This window comes from Heliangelus exortis, chromosome 20 (assembly GCF_036169615.1).
Source record: "Heliangelus exortis chromosome 20, bHelExo1.hap1, whole genome shotgun sequence".
In the NCBI taxonomy this organism is placed as follows: domain Eukaryota; kingdom Metazoa; phylum Chordata; class Aves; order Apodiformes; family Trochilidae; genus Heliangelus; species Heliangelus exortis.
This window is the reverse complement of record NC_092441.1, coordinates 2,443,176-2,468,542: the sequence shown is the minus strand read 5'-3', so window position 1 is coordinate 2,468,542 and position 25,367 is coordinate 2,443,176. Positions and strand designations below refer to the sequence as shown.

The following is a 25,367-nucleotide window of genomic DNA, read 5'->3' as shown; positions in this document are numbered from 1 at the left end:
TTCTCCAGGATGACCAGAGGTTGTTTTCCAGAGGAAGGAGTGAAAACCACTCACCCCAGCACGGAGGGAGGGCAGTGCTGAGCACACTCACCAAGCCAGGCTGCTGGACATGGTAAATATGAGGGACTTCAACCAACCAAACCCTGGCCAGCAGCCCCGAGTCCTCTGCAGCCACCTCCATCCCAGGACTTTGAGCTGCTGGGCTTCTCCTGATGGTCCAGAGCAATGATGACATCTGAGGGCGTAGCAGCTGTTTCCATAGAGACATTTATTGGCAGGGTATAAAAATAGAGTGCAATTTTCAGCAAGATGTTTTGAAACACCCACTGGGGAAGGGAGAGGAGCCCAGGAGGTGGGCAGCGTGTCCAGATTCCCATGTGCACCCAGATCCACCGAGCAAAGCAGAGCCTTGGGCTCCAGGGCTGGGATTCTCACCCTCCTTTTCTGCAAACCTCCTCATCCTGCTCCTCATCCTCATCCTCTCCAGCACCATCTCATCCAGCAGCCTGGGTGTAGACACCTGCAGAGTCCAGGTGAAATGTCTTCTGCTTCAAAGAGGAGCCCTCAGCCCATGCTCAGCTCTTCATCCTCTTTTTGGTGGGCTGACAAGGGCAGTAAAGAGGTGCAGGATCACACTGGGTTGGTTCATATTGAGTCGTGTGTGAACAGGCAGCTTGAGGTCTCTACCAGTCCTCCTGCTGAAGCTGTTTCCATTCATAAGTCCCACCCAAAGTCAGATCAAAATTCTCCTTTTCCTGCTCTCGGGAGAGTTCCAAAAACACCTGGGACGGGCAAGATAAAACTCTGATTATTCCTCTGACTTCTGGATGCTCCTTTGCAGGAGGTCCAGCTCTGCCAGCCCTAGGAGAGGTGCAGGAAACACCTTTGTGTGGGGACCAGCTATGTGATGGCTGAGACTCCTGTGTTTTCTGGTCCAATCTGCTGAGAGGCACCAGGTGTATCCATAGAGTAAATTTTACCCATCAATGGTCTGGCATCAGCATTCCTCATCTTTGCCACCACCAGCAACAACCTGCTGCTCCAGGAGCAACCAGAGAGGCTGAACATCAACCAGAGGCATCCATCCCTTGGCTGTGCCTTTCTCCAATGAATGGAATCAGGCAGCAACCCCTTGCCAAGGCTTTTCCCCACCCCTCTAAATCCCAGGAGTGAAGAAAACCGAATCATTCTTCACCACTTTCCCTGGAGAGGACCCCAAGCTCATCACTCCCAAGATGGGGTTTTTGGGAATCCTTCTGCCACCCAACTGGCCCAGGTCCTGCTGCAGATTTTGTTGCTGCTCAGCCCTTTGCAGCCTTGAAAAAACTTGCCTGAGCCAAAGTGTTCAGAGAGAAGCTGTATTCCTCAAGGTTGAAGCTCCGTTTGGCTGTGGAGAAATGGGAAGAGAGCCCAAAATTAGCAGCCTCTGCTCCAGCTTTTCAAAGACTCATCTTGCTTTGCTCCTACCTTCCTCTAGCTTGGAGAAAGACTGAAACAGGGGCAGTGCATCACTCATTGGGACCTTGTAGACGAGCAAAGAAGGGAACCTTGAAGAAAAAGAAGAAAAGGTGATTTTTTTTTGCTCTGTATTTAGGTCCTGAGCCCAGAACTTTGTGTCATGCAAGGAGCTGGATGTGTGGATACTTTACTGCAGGGATCCCAGCAGGGCTGGGTGTGGTGACACCATCAAATCAGACCCCACCCAGGGACTCTGAGCTGCCCATCCCTCTCCAGCATTTGGCCATCCCACCGGGCACATTTTTAGGGCTAAAATGGTGCTGAAACCACAGTTTGTCCCATATTCCATAGTTACCTCTCCTGGCGGGCTGCACCTGGGAAAATCCTCAAAATCTCAGCATGGAGACCATCAGTGTGCTCTGGATCCTTGACCTTAATTTCCAGCAGGTAGCCCTTCCCAAATTTGTTCTTCAGGTACTGAATGGAGCCGATGCACCTGCAGGGCAGGGAGTTCAAAAATTCATCAGTGTGAAATCCCAGTCGCCCCACCACCTCCTCCCCAAGCTGTACTGCTGGTGGAATCTCTGTAAATCTCAAGAGAGTGGGGCTGGAGAAGAATTCCCTGGGGATGTGGGGACATTTTCCCAGCTCAACCAGTGCTGGTTTTGTTGCTCCTCACCGTAGGTGCCCAGAGACCATGATGGCCACACGGTCACACACGGCCTCTGCCTCCTCCATGGAGTGGGTGCTCAGGATGGCTCCTGTCTCCTTGGATTTCAGGGCAGCACGGAGCAGCTTCCTGAGGAACAGAGGAAAGGAGGACAAAAACTAGGAATATCAGACACTTTTTGCTTAATCCCTTGTCCCTCCGAAAGTTTTTTCCCTTAATGATGTGTAAAACCCCGACAAACAGCAGCTCCAGCCCAATGTGCTCATGGTCCTGCTGTGAAATAATGACAAAAAACATTACTTATGACTCAGGTGGCTTTGTAAATTCTACCAAATCCCACACAAAGTGGGATGAAGTTAAAAAAATTTTTTTTTCCCTTTTCTTGCTCACCCTTTAGCTCGAGAGAAGGAGAAAAACAGATTTTCTGATAAAACCATTGGCAGGTGACGAGCTGCACAAACAACAGATGGGGTAGAACAGCCTGTACCTAACCCTAGGCAACTACTCTTGGTTTCCAAGCTCTTTACACCGTGCCTGAGGTCCTACTCACCAGATGAAACGCTGCCCTTTGGGGTCCATGCCAGTGGAGGGCTCATCCAGGAGCAGGACATCAGGGTTGCCCAGCAAGGCCAAGGCAAAGCAGAGCTACAGCAGGAAAAGGGGATGGAGTCAAATCTTCTGCAAACCCTGGCACAATGTCTACAAAAAGCTGCAGAAAACATTGCTTCTTTCATGGGAATTTATGGGGGATATAGTCTGGGAAAAACTGAATTCCAACACCTCCCCTCCACGGAGACAAAATGAGGCTCTCCTGGGTCCCTCTGCTCAGAGAGGGGGTTTTGATTTGTGCAATGAGCAGCACAGTGATCATTAGAGGTGAAACAAACCCCACCTTTCTGCTTATCCCAGCTGGCAATTTTCTGGTCTTTTTCTTCAAATAGTCTTGAAGCTGCAGAGCATTCACTATTCTGTGGGGAAAGAGAACAAGAAAAAAAAAAAAACCAAAACAAAAAACCAACCCCCCAAAAAGCCCTTAGTTAATCCCAACCCAATATTCTCACCAAGAATTCAAAAAATGATCAGAAATGAACTTTCATCCCCTTGCACTTGATTCTTGCTTGTTTTCATTAAACATTTATTGTGTTATTAAAATGTAAGTGAATATTTGAAGTGTACCAAAAAAGCCACAAGCTCTTTTCTAAACCCATTCTTAGTGTCAACAACATTATAAATTCATTCCACCTCTCCAGTATCAGCTGAGCAGGCAGGATTTAAACACCCTTTCTTGTGATACCAGACTATAACATCAGAGATTTTAGAAGAGCCTCCTAAAGATAACACACTTAAAAGCACATTAGTGGTGAATTTATCACCACTAAATGCACTTGGCCAAAACTGGAGATTTTCTTAACCCACCCAACTTAATCACAGAATCACTTTTGCAGCTCCATTTCCTGAGGTTCTTTCAAGGCTGCTCACAGGGGATCTTGACTTTTCACTCCCCTCCCCATGCACTCAGGCTTGGGGATAAAACACTGAGCAAGCCCTGGCAGCATCCTCCATCCATCCATCCATCCATCCATCCATCCATCCATCCATCCATCCATCCATCCATCCCTCCATCCCTCCATCCATCCATCCCTCAATCCATCCCTCCATCCCTTCATCCATCCATCCCTCCATCCCTTCATCCATCCCTCCATCCATCCATCCATCCATCCATCCATCCATCCCTCCATCCATCCATCCCTCAATCCATCCCTCCATCCCTTCATCCATCCATCCATCCATCCATCCATCCATCCATCCATCCATCCCTCCATCCCTTCATCCATCCATCCCTCCATCCATCCATCCCTCCATCCATCCCTCCATCCCTTCATCCATCCATCCATCCATCCATCCATCCATCCATCCATCCCTCCATCCATCCATCCCTCAATCCATCCCTCCATCCCTTCATCCATCCATCCCTCCATCCCTTCATCCATCCCTCCATCCATCCATCCATCCATCCATCCATCCATCCATCCCTCAATCCATCCCTCCATCCCTTCATCCATCCATCCATCCATCCATCCATCCATCCCTTCATCCATCCATCCCTCCATCCATCCATCCATCCCTCAATCCATCCCTCCATCCCTTCATCCATCCATCCATCCATCCATCCATCCCTCAATCCATCCCTCCATCCATCCATCCCTCAATCCATCCCTTCATCCATCCATCCATCCATCCATCCATCCATCCATCCATCCATCCATCCATCCCTCCATCCATCCATCCCTCAATCCATCCCTCCATCCCTTCATCCATCCATCCCTCCATCCCTTCATCCATCCCTCCATCCATCCATCCATCCATCCATCCATCCATCCCTCAATCCATCCCTCCATCCCTCCATCCATCCATCCATCCATCCATCCATCCCTCAATCCATCCCTCCATCCCTCCATCCATCCATCCATCCATCCCTCCATCCATCCATCCATCCATCCATCCATCCATCCATCCCTCAATCCATCCCTCCATCCCTTCATCCATCCATCCATCCATCCATCCATCCATCCATCCATCCATCCATCCATCCATCCATCCATCCCTCCATCCCTTCATCCATCCAGCCCTCCATTCATCCATCCCTCCATCCATCCATCCATCCATCCATCCATCCATCCATCCATCCATCCCTCAATCCATCCCTCCATCCCTCCATCCCTTCATCCATCCCTCCCTCCATCCATCCATCCATCCATCCATCCATCCATCCATCCATCCCTCCCTCCATCCCCTCCATCCCTCCATCCCTCCCTCCATACCTGTTGACAGCAGCTGCTGTGGCCTCCTTGCACACCCCTTTCACAGCTGCATAGACCCTGAGGTGCTGGTGCAGGGTGAGGTCTGGCCAGAAAGGGTCCTCCTGAGGGCAGTACCCCAGGGAGGCAGCTCCATGGGCCTGGAGGGCAGAGCTTGCTCCATCTCTCCTCTTCAGCACCACCTGCAGGACCACGGTGCTTGGTTTGCTCTCACCTTGCCCAGGTACAAGGGGATGGTTCAGAGGAAGAGTTTGGGGCTTCACAGTGGGACTGAGGTGAGGAAACCCAAAGAGGGATTTTTGGGACCCTCGTTGGAGTGGTTTTTAAATATAAACGTGGCCACTGAGGGTAGATGCCAGACGAGGGAGAGGCAGCTCAGAGTGTTTTCCATCAGTACAATAAAAAAAAAGGGCAACAAAGCTGGGGAAGGGTCTGGAGCACAAGTTTTAAAAGAAGGGGCTGAGGGGTTGTTGAGTCTGGAGGCTCAGGGGAGACCTCACTTGCTACAGCTGCCTGAGGAGAGGTTGTGGCAAGGAGGGTGCTGGTCTCTTGCCATGCAACAAACAAGAGGACAAGAGGAAAAGGCCTTAAGTTGTGGCAGAGGGTATTTAGATTGGATATTAGGAACAATTTCTTCACTAAAAGGGTTGTCAGGCCCTGGCCAGGCTGCCCAGGGCAGTGGTGGAGTCCCCATCCTTGGAAGGATTGGGAAGACAGAGATGTGGGGTTTGGGGCCACGTTTTAGTGGTGGATTTGGCAGTGTTTGGGTTTAACAGTTGGATTTGGTGACCCTAAGGGTCTTCTCCAACTGGCAGAGTTCTACCATTCTTTAATTTTATAGGACAATGAATTCAGTTAAATCCTTGATCATCATGTGAAAGAGCACATTAGGTGCAAGGTTTGAATTTGCCCTTTTCTGATAGATCTGTCCCTTTTTCTCTGGATGCTCCCTACCTGCCCAGCAGTCAGTGGGGTCTCTCCAGTCATCATTTTGATAGCTGTGCTTTTCCCAGCTCCGTTGGGCCCCAGAAGTCCTAATACTTCTCCTAGAAACAGCACACATCACTTCTGAGCAACACTGCCCCTTCGACAAATTTATCACAAAAGAAAAAAAAAAAATACAATGTCAAGTATCACATGGAACAGTCTAAATCTGTGCTCTGAGGAGCCATAAAGGTCTCAAGCTGAGGTCTCTCAGAGGGTCCTGAGGTGGATCCTGGGCAGAGGGACCCCCCCTTATCTCAGATAACAGGGAGAGGATGCAGCCACCTCATGTTCTCATTAAAAAACATCAGCCCCAGATGGAGCCTTGACCACAGAGCAAACAGGTTTGGCCTTGATGTCCTTGCTCAGCTCACTGAGAATCTGCAGGGAATTAACCCTCTGGCCATGATCAGGGCTCCCAGACAAGTCTAAGGGAACAGTTCCAGTTCTCACCTTTTTTAACACAGAAAGAAACATTTTTGGTGGCCGTTTTCTTCTTCTTCTTCTTCTTGAAAACCGAGCCAGCTTGTTTTATTTTATATTCCTTGCAGAGATTGCTGACAATAATGACTGATTTCTGAAGCAAAGAATGAGAAACTTTAGTCTATTACACTGCACAGCATTAAACCTCCAGCAACATTTTCCTATTAAAAAAAAAGGCAGAAAATCTTTTTCAAGTCTTTGAATTTGTTTTGCAGCTCACTGAGAACACGAGGGGCAAGAGGACACTTTATTGTAGGAGTCAGCAGCCAGTGGTACCTCCTCCTCCTGGTCTGAAGCTGCTATGGCATTTCTCACTGCTGCTCTTTCAGCTTTAACATCTTCATCTTCTTCTTCCAGCTCCTCAGGATGCTGGTGGCTGCTTTCTCTCCTTGGGGTAATCCTACAAACCCACCAGACTTGACTTAGTATTTTGTTTTTTGCTCCCCACTGTGGCATTTTGGATAGACCAAGAGTTCAGTGGTTCAATGTTTCTTGTGGTTTTTTTAAAAAATAATGGTAAAAGTAATAGTAATAGTAATAGTAATAGTAATAGTAATAGTAATAGTAATAGTAATTATTATTATTATTATTATTATTATTATTATTATTATATATTAGATATAATCACAAATGTATCCATATACAATATAACTATTAACTTTATTATTATTATTACTATTATTACTATCATTACTATTATTACTATTATTACTATTTTATATTAGATATAACCACAAATGTATCCATATACAATATAACACTATTAACTTTATTATTATTATTATATATTAAATATAATCACAAATGTATCCATATACAATATAGCAATATTAACTTTATTACTATTATTACTATTATTATTATTTTATATTAGATATAACTACAAATGTATCAATATACAATATAACAATATTAATATTATTATTATTATTATTATTATTATTATTATTATTATTCTTTCTGTGTTGTACAAAGCACCAAGTTGGGACCTCCACACAGCACAGACAGCAGTGTGAAGGTACTAAGAAGCTTGAGAGCTGTTTCCACTGCAGCATTTAAGGGGCTATTTCAGTTATTAAAAATCACCAATATTAAGAAAAATCGTATTTATAATTGATTTACAAATTTACAAGTTTACAAATTGATTTACAAATGATCAAAACACTGCCTGGAAGGAACAGCAGTGTGGGAGGAGTGGAGGTGTGGGGTGGGTGTGTTCATACAAACCTAAATATTGGGTCCTTTCTCAGAACTGCTCTTCCATATTTGATCTCCAAATATCGAAGAAGAAAAACGAAACCCACAGAGTGGAGGTAAGGCTGGAAAAAAAAAAAGAAGTTGCCACGTTAGCAGCCTCGCCTTCCATCCTTTATTGTACAAATAAAGCCCATTAATATCTAAGGGCAAGGTAATCCTGAAGGCTGGAACTCTGCTTTCAGTTACCAACACTGCAGAAAATCCCAATAGTAGAAAAAAAATTAATTTATAAAATAGCAGGGCAGCACTGAGTGATCTGGCTTGGTTTAATTTTCCATCTTAATTTTTTTAATCTTTAATTTTCCCTCTTTCAAAGGACTGAAGTTATTTTGAGGGAGGGAATCCAGACCCATCCAGTTCCTCCTCCTGCATGAAATGAGCTCAGGGCTCCTGCAGCTTTCCTCCTAACTGAGGAGAGGGTTTAGAAGACACTTTATTTATTTCCTAAATAAAATTAATCTTAAATGTTTTCTTACTGCAAAGACAGGTAACAGGACATTTTCCCCAGAAGTCTCACCAAACATGTCGAGGTCTTCCATAAAAAACTGCACAATAAAACCAAAACAAAACACAATTAAGACTTGTAATACTTTAGTAAAATGCTGACTAATTTTGTAAGGCTTAAAGCAAACCACAAATACTTTGAAGATGTCCAAAACCTTCTGATTTGCCCCAAATATTCACCATACAGATGAACAAACAGGTGTGTGGGTAGGGGCATCCCAGTCCTATATAGAAAAGGTCACTGCCTGTATCTGACCCTCCTTTTGGGGGTGATGTCCTCTTTTTTGGGGTCCCAGGAGGGGAGTGGGACAGGTCAGAAGAGTCTCTTGTATTTGGACTTTACTCCTGAGTTATTTGTAGCTCATAAACAATCTTGCACTGAGCTGGAGGGTGTTGTTAAATTTTTATCTGACTTTCCATGACCACCCTCAGCTGACAGGGAGCAAAGCACCTCGTGAGTGTTCCCAGTGCTCACTCAGTTTTCATGCAAAGTCAGATTTGAATAACTTCAGATTTTTCTCCTTCCTTTGGCTACGAAGCCAAGTTTCTTGACTCTGGATGGAAAGAATGAAAAGTGCTCATCTCAGCCACAGCCACAGCTCAACTGCACCAGACGTAGCCCTCAAGCCACCAGTGAACAGCTGGAAAAATTAATTAAATCTGCTGTGCTACCATCATCCAACAGCTCACTCTGGCCATTTGGGAAATCCTCCCCAAAAGAGAAACCTGCTGTGCCTCCCAGAATGCAGCCTGGGGTTACCCCCAGCCTTTGCTGACAACGTTGTGGTTTATGGTGGGGCTCCTCTCCTCACCCCGTGCCTCAGTTTACCTGTTGGTAGATGATGGTTACACCCAGCAGTGGGTACACAGGAATCAAGAGAGACATAACATAGAGAGAGGCTGTAGTATCAGTAAAGATCTCCATGATTTTGCCAATGATATAAGAAACCAAGCACACCTGAAAATAGGATAAGAAGGGAAGGGTTATGGGACTCATTGGCCTAAAAAACTCTGGAGTTCTACCTGTTCTGTTCCATACTGAATTTCTAAGACTGGACAAGTAATCTAAAGGTGAGAAAGGGTCCTGAGGTCCTCAGCCATTTCTGCCCAATGGTTCTGACTGTTGGCTGGGTCAGAAGGGGAAAAAATTCTTCCCAGACAGAGGGATGCTTTGGGCAGCAGAAAGAAGCATGGGATCCTATCCTGTTTTTTTCCCATCCCAGTTCCTTCCAAGCAACCTCTCTCTTCCCACGTTAGGTTCATGTCTCCACACTTTACATCCCTTGTTTGTGAGCTGTTGAACAGAGCAATAAATAACATTTTTGCCTCCATTCCTGCAGCAGATCCAAGCATTTTCCTGTGCCACAGCAGGATGGTGGGAACAGAAGTTGACGACAAAAATTTAAAATAGAATCGACTTCCATAAAACAGGTGCCCACATCTATGTTCTGCACCCAGACTTGATGTTTTGACCTTAAAATCTCCAACTACATTTCTGCAAACCCTACAGCACATCACCTAGCCATACACTTACCACTATCAGGATAAAAGACCAAAAATCACAGTTCCATCCTTTCCGAGAGACGAAGGAGATCAAGTAGATGAAGAGAACAATAGAAACTCCATAGCCAAGGATACCCATGATCTGCAAAGGGGGAAAAAAAGGGCTTTTAGTGGAGAAAACTGAGTGATTTATACACCCCAAAACCTGATTATAGCAAGGTGGGTCACTGTAAAAGACCATTCATTAAGATCAGGACATCCATAAATTACCACAATTTGGCTTCTAAGTGTCAGGGCTTATGCTCAGGCAAGATTCATTGCCTTTTACTTCCAGCTGGGGAAATCCTAATGATAAAAGGTGAAAAAAGGAGGTCAGCAAGCACCCAGGGACCCAGAGGTTTGCCAGCACCATCTCAGCTACCCCTCCATGGGCTCCAAACCTGACCCCAATCCCTCCCCAGGGAACCAGAGGTCACCAGGATGGGATGTACCAGCAAGGAGAGGTTGATGATGCTCCCAGAAAACTTGTTGCTCATTGTGAACTGAAGGCCAAACATGGAGAAGAGAAGGATCCAGCAGAGAGGGATGTCCACCAAAGCCTGGCCACACCAGTAAGCTGAGGGCAAGAGCCCTGAGATCCTTAGCTGGGCACCAGCTCCTGCCTTGGGGGACACAATACAAAGGGCAAGGTTATGGTCAGGGCCTGGTTGGGCAACTACACCCATGGGAATGACTTCAGGAAATCCAAAAAAAATGACAAAAAGCTGTTAGCATCCTTATACGGGGGGCAAATTCCACCTCTTATCGTTTTTCAGCATTTTTGGCTGCAAAGCTGCTCAGGGTAATACAGAGAAATAAAAAAAAAACCCACCCCAAGCTGCCCATCGTTTTTAAAGCCCTTGTGGCAATGCAGTTGTAATCCCAGCCCAAACTGCTCCATTTCAAGGAATTTACCTTGTAATCCTGCATGTAGCCCATTGCAAAGTGAGGAGGAAACCCAGGGAATAACAACAGCATATAAATGAGGTAAAAAGAAACAAAATAATCCCAGAACCGTGGGTTTTTGATCTGAAAACAGAAGAAAAAACCAGATATTAAGCAGATTTAAGGTTGGTTTGTTTTTTTTTTTTCCTGACACTTCCTGGCTGCCAGGGTCTGAAACTTACAGAGAAAAAGGGATGGCTCCAGGTCCGAATGTGCAGGGTGGAATTGAGGGTTCTCAGCAGAGAGTTGCTGATGACATTGACAAGGACTGGGAAGCAGTTGATGGCCTCCACGTGGCATAATATTGTAAACCTGTAGCTCTTCAGAGGGTAAGATAGCAAGGTGAGAACTCCTGGCTTCTCACAGCAGTTAAAAAAAAAATAAATTAATAATAATAATAAAAGAGTTTGCCAGGAGAACCCAGCGTGAAATAATTCATTTTGCCTCCACTTTGGTAAAAACTGAATTACTGGGTACTGGAGGTCTCTATATTTATGCTACAGGAATCCCCTAGGTGAAGCTGGTGGAGGTGTTTTACTTAATTATTGAATTGTTGACCAAAAAATCCTCACCTGGCCCTTGCGAGACACTTTTAGAGCCCCGTTGTGTTTTAGCTCCTCTGTGATATTTTCCTCACTTGTTATTTCCACTCTCAGGTCTTGGCTCTCCAGGGTGTGAATGAAGTCTCCAATGTCTGTGCCTGGTGTGAAAGGCAGAAGCAGAGGAATCCTGATGCTGACCAACAAAAGAGTCTTTGATGGTTTGATGGTTGTTTTTTTCCCTTTTTTGTCTTAATTCCATGCCCACCAAAGAAAAGCAGAGGAAGTTTAATAGCTGTGTGTGTCAGACAGCACAGAACTGGGGGGTGACTGCACATTAATTTCTGTCAAATCAATGGATTTCAGTCTCAATGACTGAAGCTGGTATTGTTGGCTTTTTTTTCCTACTTTTGATGAGTTGCTACAAGATGTATTTTCCTTGCTGAGGGTCTGATGAAGCCAACAGTATTACAGTCTGGCAAAACACCATTAAACAGCATCCACTCATAGGAATGTTGAAGGGAGAACTCTGCAAGCAGACCATTAGTTTGACTCAGCATTAGGGAGCCCTTACCAGTATGGAGCCTGGTTTGGGGATCCTACTCAACGCAGAAATCCTGGCAGAGCTCAGGATTTGGGACTGGGAAAGAGAAAGAACTGGGTCCTTTCTGATCCCAATACTGCAATATCCCTTTCTCACACCACTGCATCAGGATCATTGCTGCTGAACCCAAAACCATTCAAACCAATCTCCTGCTCTTCTCTCACTCAAACCTCCATCATCCCTTGCTTCCCCTCCATCTTCCTCTTTCCACTTTTTTTTTTTTTTATTTTGCAGCAGGAAGAAGGCCCAGAATCATAGGAAAGGGGGAGGACAGGCTTCTCCTCCTCACCTGTGCTGTTCTGGACCAGGAGGTTGGTTGTCCCCGAGCCAGCCCTGTTCCTCAGGGGAGAGAAATACCGAGCCGAGGAGAGCTCCCAGGCACTCACACTCTGCCAGGCAGCAACCAGGGCCAGTTGCAAAACCAGAGGAAGCAGAAAAACCACGTAGAGCAGCAAACTGCATTAAGAAAGAGATGAAGAACCAGCCTGAACACAAGTGTGTGCAGCAGGATGGGTTTGTGTGCTGCGAGGCGATGGGCGGGTTCCTCCGGGGGGGTTTCTGTTGAAAAGGTTTGGCAATTTTATTTTCAGAAGTCTCAAACCTTGGTTCTCCAAATCTAGCAGGGAGAGGGCTTCAGATCTGGACTTCTCAACTTTTTAGGGCCATGAAATGCTTTTTAAGTTTTTTCAGTTGCTCACAAATCAGCATCTCCCTGCTGGTTCTTGTGCCCCACTAGCGTGCCAGAGCGATGGGGCCAAATGAGTTCAGATACTGGCAACATCACAGAAATTAAAAAAAAAAAATTTAAAGGTGAAGCCTGAAAGTAGTACTTTTGCCTCCTCCCTCTGTACCCATTGTTTTTGTATTTTTTTTTCAAAAAAAACTTCTTCGATTGCATAAATCACTCAGTATAGATTTGAAAATGCACAAAAAGGAGATTTTACATTACTGGCACTGGAAAGGCAGAAGTTTTCCCCTTCTCTGATTGCAGCCTAACACCAGTGTCACTCATAGCCAGGACCTGATATCAATAAATCTGAATCCTCAACAAAACAGGGGTGGGAAATCTCTCCCCCCAGGGCTGGGACTCTGCCCACTTCCAGAGAAACTCTTTGGTACTTACATTGACCTCAGGTTTTTCACTGAACTCTTCAGCTTTAAGAAGTGGACCCATGCCATGGCAGAGACCTGCTGCCTCCAGAGAGCCAAGCTGTCCCCTGCCACTGTCCCCTTGTCTGAGAGCAGCAGGGACCCCAGCTCCATCTCCTCAGGGCTCTGTGGTCCTGCCCCCTCCTCCCCAAGGATGTGCTCATCTGCAGAGGTGAAAAATGGAGAGCCACCTCCTAGCCTGTTCTGGGAGGCAGCCCCAGGAGTTAATGCAAAGCAGCTGCTCTCTTCAGCCATGGGTTGTACCTTCCTGGTCCCAGGTGGCTTCTTCTTCCAGTCTCAGGAAGACATCCTCCAGGGTTGTCATGCTAACTCCATAGTTGATAATCCCCTGGTCAGAGCAGCTGTCGAGGCCACTGAACAGATCTGCAGGACAGAGATAATCCAGGTGCCTTCAGGCTTCCCAGAATAAGCACATATCTCCTGCCCAGACTTGGGTTCAGCAGAGTCAACCTGACTGGGGCATCTCCAGCCACAGGGAAAATGATAAAGCAACAAGCTGCCAGGTTTCAGAGGGGCTGGGGGGCTGCAGAACTGCCAGGTCATTGAAGATGTTTTTTTGTTTAGCACCAAAATTTCAGCCTGAGCATCCTCTGAGGGCCATGGGACCCCCAGCCCACCAGTGATGGACACAGGGAGTGAGGCTCTGCCTGCTCCCACTGCAGTGCCCCTTGTACAGGGCTTTCCCATTACCTTCTCTTTCAACAGAAAGAAAAATTAACTCTCAGTAACACCCATAACCCAGTTCAGGGATTTCACTACAAAGAGTAGAAAACCATTTTGTACATCTTGGTCTTAAGCACATGGATGCTGCAATGTTGAGTTGGGGGGAATCAAAATGCAAGAGGTCTAAAAAGTGCTGTAGAAAATCTCCCCACATTTGTGATTGGTTTTTTTCTCTATGGACTATTCTCAATTCTTTCCATATACATTACCTGGGAATTTATTTGTGTTTTCCAATGGCAGTTTATATCTCAGCTCATACTGACTGTGTCCTGAGAACATGACATTGGGGATGTGCCCTCTCACCAGAGCTGTCACCTTCTCCAGGTCACAAGACTCACTGACATGGATCCTGTGCAGTTCAGAAAAAAACCCAAACAGATGCTTAGTTTCAAAAAAACCCAAACAAATGCAACAACACCATCAAACAACCACCACTGTGTTTTCTAGGATGCAAAAAATGAAAAGCCCAGCATACTTCACTCATTCCTTCAGAGTAAAACTCTGCTTCAGTTCATTTAACTGAATATTCAGTCAGGTCATTTTCTTGTTTTGATGACAGCTGTTTGCAGCTCCCCCGTACAGATTCCTGGTATCTATACATCCCAGATACTGATTTCTGAACTAGATACCTTAGGTGATAGCCAATCCCCCATTTTTTCTTCAGGAACAGGGAAGATCCAACACACTTCAGCTTCCCGTGTGAGATAAAAGCCTTGCGGTCTGAAGGAAGAAAAAACCAAATTAATTTTTAGTGCAGAGCAGCAGCAGTTCAAAACTTGGGTTTTTTTTTTTTTTTTGGGGGTGGGTGGGGGGGTCTGAACCCCACATGGACTTTCTGCTCCAGGTTATCAGGGCTGCTGGGGCTGTGCTGACCTGCCAAAATATCAGCCTCATCCATCAACTGGGTGCTGAACACAATCACCCGGCCAGCTCTCTGCTCCTTGAGGAGGCTCCACACCTGGTGCCTGGAAAGAGGATCCAGCCCAGCTGTGGGCTCATCCAGGAACAAAACCTGCAGGAAAGAGAGGATCAGACATTATTTTTTGCTGGAGCAATCCCACGTCTCAGGGGTTTGGAATTCGCCGAAATCCAAATTATTACATTTTAAGAGTTATGAGGACTTTAAAGGGGTCTGAAATCAGGAGCAAACTTGTGGCCAAGTAAATCCATAAGGCTTTAGTTATGTTGGACCTGAATATTCCCTGCATTGCAGGGCCATCCCTGCTGCTTTACCTGGGGGTTTCCAAGCAATGCGATCCCAAGGGACAACTTGCGTTTCTGCCCACCACTCAGCTTCTCAGCTTGAGTGTCTTGGATGTCACTGATCTCCAGCATTCCCAAAATGTTTTGCACCTAGAACAGCACAAGGATGTCCATTCTCAACACCAATCACCCTCCCAGCCTTTGTTAGCAGTGCAGGAGCTAACAGCATGTACCAGGTCCATCTCCTTCCCAAACCAACCCTGCTACATCCCTTCATCTCCTTGGGCTGGGAGTAGAGTGCTTTCTCCAAGCCCAGAATTTTTCCTACCTGGCTGCAGCTAGAGAACAGCTTCAATGTTCAGAAGACACAGCCAGGTGGACCCTTGGAGGTCTCCAAAGTGAAAGAAACCTCTCCCAAAGCATTGGATTTGCCTCCAGCAAAGTGAGGCATGGGAAGGGGAACCCGTGCTCACCTCTCTCTCCACCTCTTTGGATTGGATGCCTTTGATTTCAGCAAAAGTTTTCAGATTTTCTTTCACTGTTAGGGCTTCAAACTGTATGTTGAACTGTGGGCAAATGCCAACCAGCTCCCTCATCCTTTCCCTGTCTCTCCTCTCAGAGAGCTTGCAGTTGTAGATGGTTGCAGAGCCTGTTTAGAGGAATAAACACCATGAGGTGGAACAAAATGGGTTTTGCAGCTTGGGGATCAAGCCCCCCCAACCCACCATCTGCCATCCTACCTGCAGAAGGCAAAGTGAGCCCAGCCAGCACATTTAACAGGGTTGTCTTCCCAGCCCCACTGTGACCGAGTAAGGCAGTGATCTGACCCTCATAAATGCTTAAAGACAAACCTAGAATGAAAAAAGCATCACATTGGGAAAGAAGGGAGGTTTGAATTGCCTCCCTTCATTGGTGAAGGCAAGACAAGTGGAGAGGTAGGAGGGATGAGTAGTAATAATTAATATTATTATTACTATTTACTGTACTAAAGTGGGGTAAAGTTCTGCCAACCTCCAACTAAAGGCATAAGAATCTGCCTTGTGTTTAGTAGAAAAGAGAGAAGTACAATGATAGAATAAAACTTTAATTTCTTTCATTAGGAATAGAAAGTCAGGAACAGCTGAATAAAATGGTGATCTCTTGCATAAATGAATATTTTACATGAATTTCCAAGCAATGGAAGTGTTGTTTCACTCCTACAACTGCAGTGTTTGCACAACTGGTTTTCCTCATCAGTAACAGGAATCAATATTGCAGCTTTCCTACCTCTTAAGGCTTCTGTCTTCTTGTCTTTCTTTTTGTAGGTTTTTTTAATATTGTGGAGTCTAAAAGGAAGGCAAGGAGGATATTATTTCAGGATAGCTGTAAATAAATTTCCTGGGTGCCATTTTTCATCCTTATGGGTCTTAAAAACGTGACAGAAGTGGCATGGGAAGCCAGAGGGGTACTTGGAGGCAACCCTGAGGTTCAGGGATTTGGGGCATGCTCCATACACAGGCATGAACATCATTGTCCAGGCTTCAAAGCCATGGTCAGCCAGCCTGAATCATTTTCTTTATCTCATCTGTACCTGATCTTTAATGTCTGCCTGTTTTGCAAACATGGAAACTGCCCAGATAAGTCAAAACAAAGCTGGTGGCAGAAGCCACGGTCTGGGGGAGTTTTGAAGCCAAGCTACCCAGCTCAAAAAGGATAAATAGCAATTCCTTCTCTCTTAACCTGATGGCCTCCTTTCCCAGGAATTCAGGGGGCACTGGCTCTATGTCATCACCCAAAAAGTCCTCAGGATTTGTTGCAGTTATTGGCATCTCCCTGGTGAGGCTTCTCCTGCTCTGCACCCAAAACGAAGGCTTCAGGCAGAAAAAAGGGGGATCTGGGATGCCATATTTGCCTGGCAGGAAAGAAAAGAAGATGGCCTGTCATTAACAAAAGTCACAATCAGGATTTCATCCTGGAGTAAACATTTAGGAGCTTCTAATAAGTACTGGGGGGCCTCAAAATGAGTACTTTGGCCAGAGGTTTGGAGATGGGGTGGATGAGACAAGAGGGATGTCTTCAGGGTTATATCTGATCAATTCAATATTTTACTTAATTAAAATATGAACCCACACACTATTACATGATTTTCTCATAAGAAGTTCAACAGCAGCATGATTAGGGAGGAAAATATAGTACTAGGTACTTTGGTGTCTTTGCTTTGGGAATTACCCATTGCTGCTCAGAGTAGAAAAGCCACCCAGTGGTCTAATAAATTTTTTTAGTCAAAAACCTATTTTCATTGACTTGGAGAATGCAGCAGCCCCTCATTTCCTTCAGGAGATATTGCACTCAGTCTGTATTAATCAAAAGTATGAAAGGAGAAAGAATGATCATGAGAATAAATCATCCCTACCTGGCAGAACTTTGTCGAAGTACAGTGCTAAGAGCAGGTACAACACTGAGTCAAAGACCAGCATCATGTAAGTTGAAAACAAGAAGTATGATTCCTCCATAAGGTTAGAAAAACAGAAACCTATTCCATATTTTTCTAAGTGAAAAATCTGAAATAAAGGACAAATAAGAAAAATTTTCAGGCTGACAACTAGGCACATGCCATCACACCATGGATGCCATTGATTGTGTTAGCCCATAATTCATCTGCAGTACTGGACAATTTTTCTTCCTTTTGAGGGAGGAAGGGAAATAAATTTACTAGCTTATGTTTTCGTTCAGAATTTTCCAGAAATCAGAAAAAAAATCAGAGATTTATAGACAATCATTCGAGAAACATGACATTGGCACCCTTGACGTGACAGAAGACACATTTTACACAGTGATTGATTTAACCATATGGCAAATCAGCAATAAACTCAGTTTCTTTCTCTGCTGGTGCAGCACTCTCCTCTCCCAGACAGTTGCCTTTTGTTTTATGTATCAGGGAATCAAATATTAAATAACTGGAGCTACAAAGCATCACTCAGAGTTATGGAGACACGATGGAGGGAAAAGCAAGAAACTGCCCAGAATTGTCCAAAGTGGGGACGGGCTGCAGCAGCAAACTCAGATTGTCTTTTGCATTCTTTCTGTGACCTGGAACAGCTGCTGCAGGAGGAGGGGAATGACTGGGTGGCCAAGAACTGGTGGCCCCAAGTCACCTCCTGGCTGCCCTGGTGGATAATGGGTCTGTTGTGTGCTGGGGCTTCCTCGGGTCCATCTGGACGGGACAGACGTGCAGAGCAGCAGATGATTTGGGACAAGGAGGGGGATGGTTTGCTTTGCATTCATCAGCTCTTTAAGTGGGGGGTTGGGACAGGGGGATTGGAGCCCTTCTTTGCTGCCCAAAGCAGCTCAGTTCATGTGGATGTTGCAAAACGAGGCATGGATATGAGAGAAAAGTACCTGGAGATTTCACAGATGTGGAAAAATTGAAAACTATGATTTCTTGTGCCTTCCTCTGTCTGTGATGTCCAGAGGGGTCTTTGATTGTCACAACCTGACACAAAATCTACTCTGTCCCCTGCCCTGAGAGGGCCCAGGTCCAGCTGCAGAGGAGATGCCCCATACCTTTGCAATCCCAGCATTAAATGCAAAAGGACAGAAGACCCCAAGAAACAGCTGCAGAGGTTCAGGAAGATTTTCTATCAGCACAGCAAGGCTCAGGCATCCAAAGAGAAAGGTGATGAGGAACCCCATGGAGCCTGCAAGTTTGGAGGTCCTGAAGAGGGAGCAGAGCAGGAAAACCAGGTGGACCTGTAAGAACAGAACTTTCCTTCAGTCCCTGGAGGGAATAAATCTCTTGAACATCTCCATCTCCTTTTGCCAGGCAGAGAGATTTCTGGTGAGCTGGGACCATGCAATAAATACATTCATGTCCTTAACAAGTTGATCTGAGATTTAAATCAGGACTTTTGCAGCCAACCTGCTGCCTGTCAGCCCTTCAGGATGTAATGCAAGTGACTGGTGGAGAATCCCCTCAGCCATTGCAGTTGGTGCCATCATAGAAAGGCCACAAGCACTGGGCAGAAGGCTCTGGGTAATATTTAAGCTCACCAGCATGTTCATAAATCACATGGGGAAAAAAGTTGGCTTTAAAACCTGACTTACACATGCCAGGCCATAGAGGAAAAACAGGAGTGAGACGGCAGGGAAGGTGCTGAGGTAGAAGGGGTCCTGCACTGCCAGGGCTGTCAGCAAGCAGGAGAGGACCAGCACATAAACAGCATACAGAAGACTCCAGGAGAGCCTGAAGAGGGAAAGGTGTCATTAAGAACTTAATTAAGAACTGCTGGGATGCATGGGAGAATGGTTGTGAAATAAAATATTAAAATTAAAAATAAATTCCCAGGGTCAACTCACTCACGTTCTCTGCAGAACAGAGCACAGCCCAACTTAGACAGAAATAGCCAAGGAAAAATATCCTGCTGCCATACTCAACCCTCTGGTTTGTCTTTAGAGCACTGGAGAAAACTGAGGAACTCATTAAGAAGAAATTCTTCAGCATGAGGGTGCTGAGCCCCTGGCCCAGGCTGCCCCCAGAAGCTGTGGCTGCCCCATTCCTGGCAGTGTTGAAGGTTGGATGGGGCTTAAAGGAACCTGGGCTGGGGGAGGGGTCCCTGCCCATGGAACTGAGTGACCTTTGAGATCTCTTCCAACACAAACCATTCCATGATTCTATGACTTAACTCACTGACTCAAGTGTCCAGGAGGGTACTGATTATTTGCATGCAGATGCTTCATCTGAAAAAGAGCTCACCAAAATGCAGCATCCTGCAGCCCCATCGTCTTCATCAACACTTTGAGCTTCTTCCTTTCTTTCACAATATTCATGGACAAGAAATACATGAATGGAGAGAAACACATCACAATAGTGATCATGAAAAAGCTGTACTCCAGTGTGATGGAGGAGATGACACTCCGGGACTTCATCCGGACACCAGCAATTGATTTCATTTCTTCCCAAACAGAATGATTTGCCACCACCTAAAGGAGTTCAAGGCCAACATCTCAATTTTTAGTTTATTTTCTACAGTGAGATGCATTTACCCAAGGAACCTTCTGATTCCTCATCCCTATGACTTAATTCCTAGTGCCAATTGAGAGCATCCATCAATAAGTAATGGAAAAAAGCCCCAGGGGAAAAAGTGTCTCACACCCCCCAAGATCCCATTTTTCTCCCAAGGGGAAAACAGCAACCTGGAAGTGCCCAGCCAGGTGGAATGGCCCCTGGAATTTTGTAAGGAACAATTTGGAAAAGGAGGACAAGAAATGGCAGACATGCCTACTTGGGAACCAAATAGATAATTCTGCCTCCAGAAGCTATTCACACCAGCCCAGCCTCCTGCCAGGATCACCTTTTCCTTGGAATCTGAGAAATACCCTAAATCAAACCATGGTGTTAAGCTTGGTCCCCAGCTTTTGAGAGAGTGAATCATTGTGAAGAGAAACCAAAGTTAGTGCTTCAAAATTAAATGGAAAGCCACAGTTTTCTGCTGCAACTGCATTCAGGTTCTCACTGCCAATAATGGTATTTTAAGACAGCTGCTTCTCTGCAGAATTTCCTGACAAGCCCATCCCTTCCTATTGTCACGGAACAATTTCTCTTTCCTATACCAAGTTTAAAAGAAAAAAAAAAGGGGGGGAAGGAGGGGAACTTACATCAGTTCATAGGTGGGATTTACCTCTATAATGGCAGCATTGATGCTGGACTGCAGGGACAGGAAACCTTTGTACCAGTACCTTGGGCTGTCACAGAACCGGGATGAGAAATTGTAGCAGTTATCTGGAAGGATGAGAGGTTAAAGGCATGGGAGGTAAAAGCAGTGAAAAGTAGTGAAAAGAATTTTTTTTCACTACAAAAGTCAATGATAAACATGCACGATGAGAAACTTTATAAATAGACAGAGGCCAACAGCCAAAATTAATATATGAACAATTTAGTAAGTCATTTACCATAAATAAATCACCCCAAAGTGATGCCAGGTGAGCACCCACCCTCATATTCTCATTTTGTGTTACCTATGAAGCCAAAGTTGTCATTTGGAATAACCACTTTCCCAGATGGAAACCTGAGGTGATAGGAGGAATTGTCTTTAAAAACAACCCCTATAATTTCCTTATCTGAAATCCAGGCTTGCTCCAGGGCTCTCTCATTGTCCAGTGCCTCCAGTTTTATACCTGTAATTTGCAAGAAAAATACACTGAAAATGAAAACACCCATTGCAATGAGTTCCTGCAAGTCTGGAATTGTGTGCACAGGCATGGGGTGTATATTCTGGGTTTATTTAGTATTGCATCTCTTCCTTTTCAGTTTTCTTGGCTGGCACCTAGAAATTCTTCATAATTCAGCAGTTGGGATGAAGCGAATCTCAAACAAATGAACTAATGTGCATTAATAGTATTATTCCACAAAAGCAGAGCTCTACAGCTCAGAAGCACACAGAGACCTCACCAGCAAGTGAAATACTAGATAAATACTAGAGAAGAAACACTGAGAATGGAGGACTTGGTGTGAACTTTCTCTACCAACCGATGATCCTGGAGAACCACCCAACCACGATGCATAATTGGTTAAATTAGGACAAAGCTAAATCTTTACAAGGCAAACCATACCTGTCATTACAGAGTTCAAGGCCACTTTATTCATTATCTGCCTGGTGGTCCCAGTGATGGGTGTAAAGGCAACGGTGACCCCAGTGGCATCATAGGCAGGATCATCCAGGTGTCCCAGGGGGCTGTAAGGCACCTCGGGGTAGGGGATGTTCACCATGAACATGCTCACCAGGAACATCAGCAGCAGGAAGAGCAGAGACAGCATCCACTCCTGGGAAGGGCAGAGCAGACAAATTTAGTCACAGAAGAGTATAAAAGCTAAGTTTCTGTAGGATGAAAATGTAAGAGGCAATCAGTCACACAAGAGTCTTCTTAGGTGTCAACTCACCAGTGAGGTTTCTGCATCCTGCACCTCAGCTCAGGAAACTGCTCTGTTCAAAGAGCCCACCTGAGCTCTCACGCATCACATCAGAGACAGAAATATTATCAGTTAAAAAAATAAAGCCTTTGTTCATTCCCAGACAAGGATTTTCAGAAGTATTTTGATGTTCAGCTTTACAAAACAAACTTGAAGTACAGGGGCAGGCAGGGACTGGCCACTCTTCAGAAGTTAGTTTCTCCCTTTTTTTTTCTTCTTTTCTCTTTCTTTTTTTTTTAATTTTTTTTTTAGCTTACCTGAAAGCTCTGCATTTTCATCCTCCACTTGAGAAGCACATTTTTCCACAAGAGGATTTTAGTTTGCTGCAACACACTCACATTTCTCTGAAGTGTCCTCATCGCTGAACCTAGAAATGACATTTCTAAACTCATTTGGAGCTGCAACAGGAGGCAGAGCAGCAGCCACTGCTTTCATTTTCATGGCCCCTGCCTGCGTGCAAATATTTTTCTGCCTTTTTTTACTGCCAGGGAGAGAGGTAAAGCAGCTCAGACCTGCAGCACAGCTTCTAGGAGGGATCAAGAGACCTTCAGCTCCTCACCACAGTCCCAGTGCCCAGCAGTGGGACAGGAACAACCATCAGAACCCAAATTTCACACCCCTGGGCTGCAGGGGAGGAGTTATTTCTGAACTAAAAAAAGGAAAGTCAGGCTGCAGGACCAGATTGGCTCGGATGGCCTTAATATTCGAGAAGCAACAACAAAACCTGGTTGATGAAAAATCACTGGAATGTTTTTTGCTTGTAATTCTGACGGGCTGTGGGCTCGGCACCAAGAAGTGTTGAGCAAGTCCTGGCAGCAAGAGGAGCTGAGCTCATGCAGGAAGAGATTGGAAGCAGCTCGGAGCTACAAGAGAACAAATTCTTGGAAGTGTTTTTGGAGAGCTGTCATTAGCAGGGATATCCAGGGGAAATGAGAGAGCAAAGAGCTCGGGGCACTCGGTGTTGTGACACTCCAGAAGGGATGGCAGCAGCTCTGAAAAGGTTTCGAGGCAAAGCAAAGATTTCCTCCCTGGGTTAAGGCTTGTGGGGGAAAATTCAAGTAGGCATGGAGCCAGCTGTCAAGGTAACAGTTACAGGAGAGAGATGCCCATATTAAAATTAATAAAATAATAATTAATAATAAAAAAAGATTAAGTATCTAAATTCAAAAGGGTTACACTGAGCCAAGCTGCTCTGCTGTCACACAGGTGGCTAAAATCTGCTTTCAGACAAGATATTGATCTTCTTCAAGTGCAGTCTCAGGTAGAAAAATCAGAGCATTTGTACATCTAATCCTCTGGAAGCTTCCTGTGAGACAGGAGGAGGATTTACACTGTCTGCTTCCCTGCAGGGAATGATGCCTCCTGGTGCTGACAGGCAAGACAGAAATTATCTTCTTCCCAAGATTTCTATCCAGCCAGCAGGAGTGGTTCTGCTGTACTGAGGCACCAAAATGCTGGAAAAGCAGCTGCAAAAATGGTTCTCCCTGTCCTGGCAGGGGACAGGAGGGGCAGGAACGTGGGCTCAGAGGCAGAAATCTGCTGGTTTGCCACCACTCTGCTGATAGGATTTTCTCTTGCAGATAAACCCACTGAGTCTGGGTGTACAAAAATCTCCATTTCCCCTCTGCTAATGATCTTCAGACTCCTTTGAGGAGACCCTGAAGTGAAACTTGCAATTGCTGGGTCACTTTTTCTCCTGGCAGAAGGAAGGTGTGAGACAGTGTGGATCACCCACGCGTGTTTCCACAACTGGAGTGGGATTTTTGTCCCAGCTAAAGCAGCTTCCCAGGTTCTCCTTAATTTTTACAGTCCCATAGGGTGATCCTCACAAGCTGACACACTGCTGGAATTTCAGCTTCACACCCAGGTGGGGATCTACCTGCTGTGGGTGTCCCAGGTGTCCCCTGTCCCTGTCACCCCTCTGCACTCCTGCAGACTTCAGACGTTTGGGGACACCTCAGAACTGCTCTCACTGCTCCTTCAGTATTGCAGGGGGAAATTTTAAGTGTGTAAAACAGACAGAAGAGTTTTTAGTTTTGATTTTTAGCTTATGCTGCAGGGAGGGAGAGAAGCCTGTGCCTCACGTGGGCATTTTTCTGAAATGCTTGAGCTGAGCTGAACCTGGAAATGCACCTCTGCTGCACACTGAATTCAGCTGGTGTGATTTTTCAGATCAAAGTAAGAGGAAAAAGACTCTGTCACCTTTAAATAGTCACTGAGCTTAATCACAAGCTTAACTCAGCCTGTTAGAAAGACACCCAGTGTCCCACCTACACCTCTTCTCACTATTTATCAAGAGTTTCGGTCATCCCTGGATGTTTTCATGCCCTTTTAAATACCAAGTTTTATTGAAGAAGAATATTTTAGCCTTACCTTAAGGGGAAGGTTTGAAGGGAAGCCAGTGTTGTCCTTTGCACTGTGCCTGTAGATGCTGAGCCTCCCTGGGCTGGGCTTGCTGGTTGTCCCAGCAGCTCTCAGGGCTCCTTTGTCCACACACCCGTTTTTCACTCAGGTTTTTTCTCTGCCAAAAGCCATTCCTCACACCATCACCTCCCTTGTCTCTGGCTTCCTCCCCCTCTTCCTCCTTGGCAGATCTTCAGATTTATTTATGTTATAAAAAGCAAACAGAGCATATTGTTGTGGAGCTCTCTGCAAAGTTACTCAGGAAGTTCTCGTGTCTTGGCCAAGAGAATTAAAAAGGAAAAAAAAAAAAAAAAGAGGCCGACAACAAACCACACACACACAGAGAAAAAAAATCTTTCCTCTGGCAAACTCTGTGATGTTTCTCAGTGCATCAAGAGGAAACAGAAATCTTCTGGAGTGCTGCTGCAGGCAGAGGAGAGGATGGGACTCTGACTCTTCTCTGCATGGCAAAGGTTGTGTTTGCAAAATGGTGCAATGCCCCCAGCCCAGGCAGGGCACAGCAGCTCTGCCCAATCCAGCCCATGCTTAAAATAAACAAACATCTCTTGACTGGATCTGTGCTTCTAAAGGGAAGTGGCTTGGATTTCATCCCCAGGCTGAGTGGGGTGGCTGGGGAGCTTTCCTGCTCCTCCATCACTCATCACAGCATCCCTGGAAGCTGCAAGGGTGAGGATGGGAAGGAGAAGGAACCAGCTGGGACAGGGACTGGGCTTGCAAATGGAAAAGAGCTGGATCTGCTGGCTTTTGCTCTGTCCAGTGGAAAAAAACCCAAAAACCCACCCCCTAAGTTTTAACTAACATGCAGATATTGTAGCTGTTTGAGGGGTGACCTCATTAATGTTTATAAATATGTAAAGGGAGAGAGCCAGGAGGATGGTGCCGGGATCTTGTCCAAATACAGGACAAGAGGCAGTGGATGTGAACTGGAGCACTGGGGGTTCCATAAAAACACGAGGAAACTTTTTTACTGTGAGGGAGCCCTGGCCCAGGCTGCCCAGGGAGGTTGTGGAGTCTCCTTCTCTGGAGACATTAAAAACCCACCTGGATGTGTTCCTGTGTGACCTCCTGGAGGTGACCCATGATCTTTTGAGGTCCC

General features: G+C 45.6%; 1 protein-coding gene across 3 annotated transcripts; it reads right to left on the bottom strand.

The window, feature by feature from the left end:
• Positions 1 to 248: 248 nt before the first annotated feature.
• On the bottom strand, positions 249 to 24,730 carry LOC139805580 (ATP-binding cassette sub-family A member 10-like). 3 transcript variants are annotated; one of them, XM_071764120.1, is made up of 39 exons: positions 24,221 to 24,730; positions 22,105 to 22,214; positions 21,490 to 21,700; positions 20,896 to 21,054; positions 20,559 to 20,659; positions 19,634 to 19,860; positions 18,985 to 19,123; positions 18,445 to 18,630; positions 17,294 to 17,441; positions 16,621 to 16,792; positions 16,168 to 16,226; positions 15,642 to 15,752; positions 15,375 to 15,550; positions 14,932 to 15,051; positions 14,572 to 14,710; positions 14,328 to 14,418; positions 13,908 to 14,047; positions 13,219 to 13,338; positions 12,929 to 13,118; positions 12,095 to 12,261; positions 11,235 to 11,362; positions 10,845 to 10,982; positions 10,633 to 10,746; positions 10,170 to 10,340; positions 9,710 to 9,820; positions 9,005 to 9,133; positions 8,148 to 8,216; positions 7,642 to 7,733; positions 6,691 to 6,814; positions 6,385 to 6,508; positions 5,902 to 5,993; positions 4,951 to 5,129; positions 3,021 to 3,096; positions 2,679 to 2,773; positions 2,138 to 2,257; positions 1,814 to 1,954; positions 1,468 to 1,547; positions 1,332 to 1,387; positions 249 to 782 (listed from the first exon to the last, which is right to left on the bottom strand). In XM_071764120.1, exons 2-39 carry the CDS (start codon positions 22,204 to 22,206, stop codon positions 684 to 686), a joined length of 4,896 nt encoding a protein of 1,631 aa, XP_071620221.1. In that variant the 5' UTR covers positions 22,207 to 22,214; positions 24,221 to 24,730; the 3' UTR covers positions 249 to 683. The 3 variants fall into 3 exon arrangements, with proteins under 3 accessions (XP_071620221.1, XP_071620222.1, XP_071620223.1); XM_071764121.1 differs by lacking the exon at positions 24,221 to 24,730 and adding an exon at positions 22,360 to 22,473; XM_071764122.1 differs by lacking the exons at positions 22,105 to 22,214; positions 24,221 to 24,730 and adding an exon at positions 21,818 to 21,926.
• Between the last annotated feature and the right edge of the window lie 637 nt (positions 24,731 to 25,367).